The sequence below is a fragment of the Cyrtonyx montezumae genome, unplaced genomic scaffold, assembly GCF_038088225.1.
Source record: "Cyrtonyx montezumae isolate F1298 unplaced genomic scaffold, pur_monq_1.0 scaffold_6, whole genome shotgun sequence".
Taxonomy (NCBI): Eukaryota; Metazoa; Chordata; class Aves; order Galliformes; family Odontophoridae; genus Cyrtonyx; species Cyrtonyx montezumae.
The window spans coordinates 18,695,932-18,704,787 of record NW_027072067.1 but is presented as its reverse complement, the minus strand read 5'-3'; the positions used below and the strand labels follow the sequence as shown (position 1 = coordinate 18,704,787).

General features: G+C 54.0%; 2 protein-coding genes across 2 annotated transcripts in view; one reads left to right on the top strand and one right to left on the bottom strand.

The window, feature by feature from the left end:
- Positions 1 to 868: 868 nt before the first annotated feature.
- The window catches only part of LMCD1 (LIM and cysteine rich domains 1), an 86,889-nt gene continuing 78,901 nt past the window's right edge, over positions 869 to 8,856 (bottom strand). Inside the window, exon 7 of the mRNA XM_065749590.1 lies at positions 869 to 880. The gene's annotated coding sequence lies outside the window, so the exon portion shown is untranslated. The remainder of the gene's footprint in view (positions 881 to 8,856) is intronic.
- Positions 3,447 to 8,856, top strand: part of RAD18 (RAD18 E3 ubiquitin protein ligase) — a 30,122-nt gene continuing 24,712 nt past the window's right edge. Inside the window, exons 1-4 of the mRNA XM_065749374.1 lie at positions 3,447 to 3,523; positions 3,638 to 3,719; positions 5,180 to 5,241; positions 6,049 to 6,119. Of these exons, the coding sequence (XP_065605446.1) occupies positions 3,470 to 3,523; positions 3,638 to 3,719; positions 5,180 to 5,241; positions 6,049 to 6,119 (269 nt within the window). The 5' untranslated portion in view covers positions 3,447 to 3,469. The remainder of the gene's footprint in view (positions 3,524 to 3,637; positions 3,720 to 5,179; positions 5,242 to 6,048; positions 6,120 to 8,856) is intronic.

Below are 8,856 nucleotides of genomic sequence, written 5' to 3'. Positions count from 1 at the left end.
TGCTGGGGGTCCTGCGGGCAGCGATGGTGCCGTGTGTGCGGTGACACGGCCCTGTCCCGCCGCACCGCGGCCGTGCGGTGTCACTGGAGGATACACGTTCTATGTAGGAGTATCTGTTAAAAGGTGTACAGAACTTGGTGACTTTTTTAAAAACGTAGATTTACCTCAGAAACTGGCTCTGAAACGTCCTCGCTAGAGACGCTGGGTGGGCTCCGTCCTCCTTTGCAGGCTGTTGGTGTGTGTGCGGGGCCGCGCGGAGCGGCTGTGGGCTGGGGAAGCGCAGCAGGGCACGGTGGGCTCTGCTGCCGTGGATGAGGGCGCAGCTGTGTGACACGGGGCCTGGGCTCGGGCTGCGGCATCGGCGGCGGAGAGCTGTTGAAGATCCCGTGATAAAGCATCACCAGAGAACTTCCACAGCCGGAGATGATTCCTTTCCCGTAACGGTGTTGTAGTTTTACCTGTGGATGTGTCCGCGTGGGGCTGAGGGTGAGGAGGCTGTGGTGCAGGGGCTCCTGGAGCAGGCCGTGGGCGCCTCGCTGCAGCTCGTCGTCTTGCATGCGAAGCATGAGCCATATCTGACCGTATCAGACCCGAAGCTGATCTGATGGGGCGATACTTTGCACTTTCTGTACTGTACTATATAATACAGCAGTCTGAGTTTATGCAAATAAATTTACATTTTGTTTTTCCTCGGAGCATTTAACCCGGAGAAAACAACCACCCAACCACACAGCCGCGGGAGGAGCGGGGGCTGCGTGGTGCTGAGTGCCAGCCGTGTGTCCGTCACACCGAGCCCACCGCCCCCTGCTCCTGCAGTGCCACACTGAGCCGTGCTGTGCCCACCCGCACCCCCAGGGCAGCACCGCGGCCCCACACGGCCCTATACGGCCCCACACAGTGCTGTGCTGGGCTGCGTGTGCCCGCCCTGTGCTCTTTGTCGCTGTGCTTGCTTCGGTGCTGGAGAGTAACTGTTAAAAGTGTAAGCTGTACAAAATAGGGTTAGGATTAGATGAAAGCCAATGCCACCCACCGGACCTTTGCACTTCGTAGGTAGCTCGATGTAAAAACAAACGTAACGATTAAAGAACAAAAAGAAATAAAGCAGAAAGCTGACCCATAGTGTGCGTGGTGCGGGGCCGTGCTGTGCGTCGTGCTTCTGTATCGCTGTGCGGGGACGCGGTGATCCCGCAGTGACACCTTAACGACCGCATTGGTTCCTACGGACCTTTGTTTTTGTCCCTGGTTTCTCCCCTTTCCTGGATGCAGCCTCACCCCACAGCAGCGCTCGGGCTGCGCTGTCCCTGCGGCCGTGCTGTGTGTGTCTGTGTGTGTGCGTGTGTCTGTGTGTGTGTGTCTATGTGTGTGCTGGCACGGTGTGGGCTGAGTGCAGGTGTCCGCGGGGCAGTGCAGCACTGCAGTCATTGCGGAGGCGTTTCCCATTCTGTTCCCAGAGAGCACTCGCTCTGCTCTTCTGCTTTGGGATTTTTTATTACTTTTTGATATACTTTGGAAGCAGCCGTGTGTGTGGGTTCGGTTCTCCCTGCCTTCCTTTGCAGATACGGTACAAACACCGCTGTTTTCCTATTAAATTATTGCCTTTCGTTCTCTTCGGTTTCGTTGTGGGTTTTTGGTACAGTTCTTTTCTTAACTTTAAGTGCCTTTTTGAGCACCAGAACAAACGCTCGGAGCCGATGTCCTCGGGCCGTGCTCCGTGCCGTGCCCCATCGCTTTCCACATCCTGGTTATCTGTGACAGAAGGAAGCCGGGACGTTCAGCTGAAGAACGAGCAGCCCCTTGCGAACACGGTATTGCAAATGTAGTTTTAACTGCTGTAAATTTAGGGGAGGAAAAAATGTATTTTTTTTTTCTGTAACTTAGCACAAAGTTTAACCGTACCGTAGGAGTATCGTAACTGGAACCTGCTCGTGTTCAGGGAGTGCCCGCGTCCCGCTCCTCCTTCAAAAAGCCCCGCCGGGCCCCGGGCTTCGCCTCGTCCCGGAGGCTCTCGGGGGCTGAGCTCCATCCGTCCCGGAGCGGTTCTGTGTCGCGCAGAGCCGGGGCCGAAGGGCTCCTGGCGGCCGTCGGGTTTCGGTTCTGTCGGGAAACCTCAGCAGCTGCCGTGCGCTGCCGCCTGCCGCGGCCGTCGTGCTTCCCCGTGGGTGTTGTGTCTGTAGTGTATGGTGCGATGCCGTCAGCTCTGTCCTGTACGCTGATGACGCCGTTGTAGATGGAGCCCCCGCCCGGAGGTGGGCTCGTCCCGTTGAATAAAACTGCTTAACTTTTCTCAGAATCACCTGTCGTCGTTTCAGTGTTCGCTGCCTCCTGCTGCCCGGGGTGCTGCTGCAGGGCTGCCGTCCTCGGACCCCACCCCTCGCCCCCGTGTCCCCCCGTACCTGGCAGCCCAGCGCCCGGAGCCGGCACCCACCGCCGCACCTCCCGTGGCCGCCGCCCGTAGCGCGGTGCGCGCTGAGCTGAGCACACACGGGGGAGGAGGAAATTGTTTTATTGAAAACGCCTTTCTGCAAACCCGCTGGGAGCGCTCCCCGAAGTGCGAACTGGTCTTTGCCTCGAGGGTCCCCACACCAAAACCCGCAGCGATCGGAGTGCAGGAGAGGAGGGGGGGCTGCCGGGACGGGCAGGGATGCTGCTGCTCGAGCTGGCCCGGGGCTGTCCACCTCCAGGTGCGGGGCCCGGGCCGCTGCGGGAGCGGAGCCGCCGCGTGGGGCTCCACGGGGACACGCGGCGATTTAAGCGAATTTCCGCGGTTTCCGAGCGCGATCCGCGAGCGATCCGTGCGCGGCCGCACGAGGGCAGAGCCCGCAGCCACGGCCGCAGCTCCGCCGATTAGTGATGTGCTGAATCCCTCCCCCCAGCCCCGGCCGCTCAGCATCGCTGCGTGGTCAGGTGCCCAGATCGGCCGTGCCCTCTGTGTCCATCCCACATCAGTTCAAGAGAATATTAAATATCATTTTTGGCTGCTGCAGACGCCCGCTCTGACAGCTCCGCGATGGACGTTTCCAGCATTTTTTCCACTGATTTACGTTGGCATAAAACCACAGAACGCGACGAACCCGCCCATAAAAGAAGGCAGCTTTCATTTATGCTTTGCAGGCACTTCTGCACGAGCACAGGCGGTGCCCAGGCACCTTAGGCACGGTCCCGCGCCACATCCGCATCTCCAAATTGTAGGGATGCGGGTTTGACGGGTGGACCACCCGACGGACGAGAGGTTGGCTGAAAGGCCGCAGTCAGAGGAGGCGATGCACGGCCGCGCGTCCGGGGAGGCCGGCAGCGCTCCGCCCCGGGACCGGCGCCCTTTAACGCCTTCGGACGGAGGCGCCGCGCAGCGCGCATGCGCAGAGCTCCGCCCGGCGGCGGCACTACAGCTCCCGGCGTGCACCGCGACCGGAAGTGACGCGGCGGCGCGCGGGATTCGGGCCGGTTGCGCGCGGGCCCGGTGCGCTCCGCCATGGCGCTGCCGCTGCCCGAGCCGCCGTGGCCGCCCGGCCTGAGCCCGCTGAAGGTGCGTGGGGCGGGGAGCGGGACGGGGCTGGGCCTCGGGCGGAGCGCTGCGGGGATGGAGGCCGGGCCCGGTTCCCCGCGCCGCGCCCGCTCAGCCGCCCCGCTCTCGTTGCAGGCCGTGGACGATCTGCTGCGCTGCGGGATCTGCTTCGATTACTTCAGCATCGCGGTGATCATCCCGCAGTGCTCCCATAACTGTGAGTGCGGGGCTGTGGCGGTTCGGCGGGGCCCTCTGCTCCGGGCGCTGCGAGCGGTGCTTTGCGGGACCGCTGCGGAGCGGCTCCGAGTTCGCTGACCACAAAACCTCGCGGCTGCATCTGTGCGCCCAGGGGTCACCTGCTCCTGAAACCCTTCACTTACAGTAGCACTTCTTCCTCTTATGTGAAGGAGACACTGTAGTTTGGCAGTGAAATTTCCTTCAGCTTGACCCAACTACGGGCGTTGAGAAGGGCATTCCTGTGGCAGCAGTGCTTTGCAGCAGGTGTGTCACAGCTGCCTGTGGTTCGGCTCCAGTGCCTGTGACTTCCAGAGGGGCTGCCTGCCTAGCTCAGCAGGTCCTGCATCTAATCCTCCTGCGCCTCGCAGCAAGCCTCTGTTCTCTGTGAACTGAGATGTCCTGAAGTATTTCCTGCTAGGCTGTCTCCGTGCCATTTCTTCAGTGCTGTGGACCAAAAATCCTCTCCTGTTAACAAGCGATTGTTTATAAAGAGATAAGGAGGAGATGCATCTACCTTTGCATTTGCAGAACTTTTTTTCTGTTGGTTTGTTTTTCTTACTGCTCCACATTGGCAGCCTGCGAGCGGTGGCTCTGGGCAGCTCTCCTGGCAGGAGCTGAGCCCCTCTGCAGAGCTTCAGTTGCATCTCCAGTGTCAGAACAGAAGGGCCATTCCCATTTCCTCCACATAGTAAAAGCATCTGCTGTAACTGACCTGCAACTGAGAGAATGTCTCCTGGGGGGGAATGGTGCTTTTCATCTCTTGAAGTGGTTATAAAAGCTCACAAGTGGGCACGTGGGGTGGGGCGATGTCAGGGGTTTACTGTGACAAAATGAAGCTTGTGGTGTATTTCACCACAGGGGCTGTGGAAGGATCCATCCACGTGGTGATGTGACTGCTTTCACCAGGAAATGTTGAAGCTGCCTCTCAGTGTTCCAGTGCTGTTCCCACCCTCCTTAGCCTTTCTTCTCAATAACGTGTTGGTTTTGTTTTTCAGAGGTTCTGGGGAAAAAAAGCGGGGCTGGAGAGTTCGTGTGGGGCACATTGACCTTGTGAGGGTGGTTGCTCATCAGTGGTGTTGGGGAGCACTGCTGGGGACGGGGAGCACCTCGCTGTCCCTCAGGGCTGGCTGCAGGCTGGGCCTGGTTTGTCTCACATTAATGGAACAAAAATGCACTTCTGCTTTTGACAGAGGGACTGGGATTAATTGTTCAGAGATGTTTGTGCTGAAGATTGCCTCTAGCAAAACCAAGCTTGTTTAATCCTATGGGGAGGTGGTATGTTTTCAGTACTGGTGCAGTGTGGCATAGTCTGTGTATATAGTTAGGGAAACACATGTATGTTTGCATATAATGTGTGTATATATATGAAAACATTCTAATGAGTGTGTGTTGAACTGCACGTGAGAGACTTGCTGACAGCTATATCTTCTCTTTCTCCAGATTGTTCCCTTTGTATACGCAAGTTTTTGTCCTACAAAACGCAGTGTCCAACGTGCTGTGTGGTAAGTGGTTTCCTTTGTGTTTCCTGCTGCCCATCTCAGGACACCATTCTCTGGGCTGTCACCCACTCTGGTCGTGTTCTGCTGCCGTCCCTTCCAGCAGGGAGCTGTTTGGTGTGGTGCTCTGATGTCTGAGCTGAATTTCACTGGTACCTTTCAGTCAGCAGAACCAGATGGAGCACAAAAGCTCAGTTTTGGCTCTGAGTCGTGTACAAAGTCTGTTGTGAAACATTCAGCAGTGCCCCCTGATTTCTTTGAAGTAAGTCAGCATTTAAGACATGAGTGCTGAAGTTAAAGCACTAATAAAAGTTGACCAAAGAAAAGCAAAGAGAGAGAAAAACCAGAAATGGTTGAGGAAGAAGGAATTGAATGTATGAAGCCATCTCACAGTTCATTTATTTTCTCCTTATTCACCCCAGAGATTAATGTTTTCTTCGTGTCCTGTCGTTCCTTGTTGCTTAAAGATCTTATCACAGTCATTGGATCCTCATTTTGGTTTCCAAAGTGATTGCAGTGTGGTGGCAGTGAAGTGCTGTGGGTGACAGGGTACACTGGGTTGGTTCCTCTGCTTCAGTTTCCATATTTCAGATCATCTGTCACACTTACAGTCCTCAGGCACTTATTTTAGATGTTTTCAAGGCAAAAATGCTCAGTGTGTCCTTATTCACATAACAGTTTGGGGGCTGGTGGCCGAAGCATTGATCCGCACAACAAATTATGGTCACTTGGACACTGTCTGGATACTTGGTGTTTTCTTGGCTTTGGGCTGTTGGTTGATTGGTTTTTCTTCCTTCTCTTCTCCCCTGCCAGGCCGTGTCGGAGTCTGACCTGAAAAATAACCGGGCGTTGGATGAGCTGGTGAGGAGCTTTAATTCCGCAAGGTACGCTGTCATCTCGTCAGCACGGTCCCTAGTGGGGCAGCTCCAGGGGCAGCTTTGACTCGATGGAGTGTGGTAATGGAGTGCTGTGCTTTCACCTCCTTTTCTGTTTGATTTGATTCACGTTGGATCTCCTCCCTTTAAGAGACAAATTCGAAGTCAGCGTGACCTGGGGAGTGCTTCCTGCAGGAGATGTCTGCCCTCTGCCTGGCTGGAGGCAGCTCTGCCTGCTCGCTGTTCTGCAGCAGTTCCTATGGCCATGGGAGAGGTTTGAAAGTGCACTTTTTACTGAAATGAATCTGGAGATTTAAGTCAGTGGGATTCTTGGCTTTGTAAGTGATGGGAAGCATAGTACTTGCCATGGCTTTGTTTCTTAAGAGAGTTTCTGTGTGATGAAGAACTGATCTTGTGTATGACCGCTATTTGATCTAATTGATTTTATTTCAAGAATTGAGATTCTGCAGTTCCAATATTTCAGCTTGAACTCTGACTTCAATGTTTCTTACTGATGAATGGTTTACTGTATTTTGGTAACATCTAATTTCACAGGGAACAGGTAGTGCTGACTTGGATCCATTATGATAATGAATCTTAACCGTTAATTTTTCTGACTGCTTTAATGGATCAGTATAAATCTTAGCAGAGCTGTTCAATAACCTTTCCTTTTGTGACTTGGAGTTCAATCAATTTCTCAACGTGAGGTTGGATCAATAAACCCAAAGCAGTGGGGGTGAGGTGGGGGAGCAGAGCTCCCTGAGAAAAGCCCGATGGCAGCTGGCTTACGAAGGTAACTGCTGTAGTGAAACAAGAGGAGTGCAGGCAGTGAGCAGACTTGGCGTGGCTTCAGATGCGTGCACCCCACGCTGGTTCCTCCTGCAGCCTGGCACTGCACTGGCACTGCATTGGCTCTGCAGGCAGCCCTGAGCTCAGCAGAGTGCTGTGTGCCACCGTGCATTGCAGGAGTGTTTCCTGCCCAGGGATGCTGTACAGGACACGTCTTCTGGCCCCCTCCCCCTGCTTCTCCATCCTCTTCTCTGTTTCCCTTTGACCCTCCCCAAAACAAATCCAGTCTCCAGGGTCTGATTTTTGAAGCGTGTGAAGTTCTTGAAGTCCATCCTGCCCTGGCTGTGAACCTCAGGTAATTTGGCAGTTATGAAAATTAGGCATTAAGTCTTTTCAAGATTTCAAAAAATGCAAATATGTTTTTAAGTCAGGCCTGTAGGGAAAGAAAATGTTAATGCTTGGGTACTTAGTGAGGCAAAAGCAATGCTCCAAGGTCACCGTGTGTGTGGGAATGGAAACCGTTCTAAATAGACCTGAATGCTGATCCCACGTATCCCTGTGCTCAGTGTTTAGTGTGTGTATTTGCAGAACTACAGCTGTCTGCTGATGGGTGCTGCACTTTGCTCAGTGAGTGCTGCCCTAGCAGGGCCAGAGCTGCCCATGTGGGGTTCAGGTGCACTGAAGGTACCAAGGAACGAAGGCTTAAGGGAGTGCATCATCCTGCTGGCTCCTGTCCTGGGTGAAGAGCAGCCTGTGCTCAGTTCCCTGCAGTGCTGTGTGGGCAGGATCCATCGGTCCTTGGTCGTGGTACTGCTGCCTTCCCTTTGTGAATGCAGTTTCATCATGTGCAGTGAGACCAGTAGCTTCCTAGATAGAAGAGTCAAGCTTTGGAATTGTATTGAAGTTAGTTTCGTTGTCCTTTAACAAGGAGATGGTTTTGACACGTTGTCAATTTCTAAGTCACATCATTAGAACATTTGGAAATGAGAATTGTATTTGCACGAGTAGAAAACTGTAGGAAACTGGTCACTGCTGTAACATGAGCAGTGCTTTTTTCCTACGCAGGGAAGGAGAATAGGTTTTCACTTTTGAGGTTGTATCTTCAGTTCCTTACCAGGTTACCTGGCAGCTGGTGAGCTGGGAACGAACACTGCCCCTGAGCTGGGTGTGGGGCACAGCCCTCCCAGTGCAGCCATGTGCTCCCTGCAGGGCTGCACAGGGACTTCAGAGAGAAACTGTGGTGGTGGGGCTAGGGCTGTCCTGTGCGAGCTCTTCCTAGGAAGATTCACAGCCCCACCTTTACGTTTGTTAGTGTGGAAGCACTAGATGCCCGCTTTCCTTCTCTGCTTTGTAGGTCCTTAGCAAGGGGCAGGTAGACTGTCCATTAAAGTAGAGCCAGGGCTGTGGTGGAGGAGGATGCTGAACATGTCCTCGTGGAACTCACAGACTTTAAGAGGAAAATCTTGCGAGGCTTTTTCTGTTGGTATGGAGGGGAATGTTTGTTCACAGCTGAACTGCAACTCCTTGCCCAGCCCAAACGATCCACTGAGGAGGATGGGGAGCAGAGGGGCTTTTGGGTTACAGCAGCACGTGTAAGGACATGCTAACGTCTTGTTGGTTTGTGTTTCAACATTGTCAAGGTACTCTGTGCTGCTGAACAGGTTTGTCAGCTGTGACACATTTATTGCTTTTGTACCAGTGAAGTCAGATTTTATCTGCTAAAACCTCTCCAAGCTGACAGCAGTCCTGTTAAATTCGTAAGAGCATAGAGTAGATAATCTAGGTAGAAGTAACTGGGAAAAAAACTGCATGCAAAATGAAAAGCTTTCTGAAAAACGTGCTGTGAAACATTTATCACTGGAATCTCTAGGAGGGCTGCATAGCTGGTGGTGACAGTTCCAGCTGCCCTGTGGCTCCCTGCCCCTCTGCCCCTTGGCACAGTGTGTCCCCAGGATGC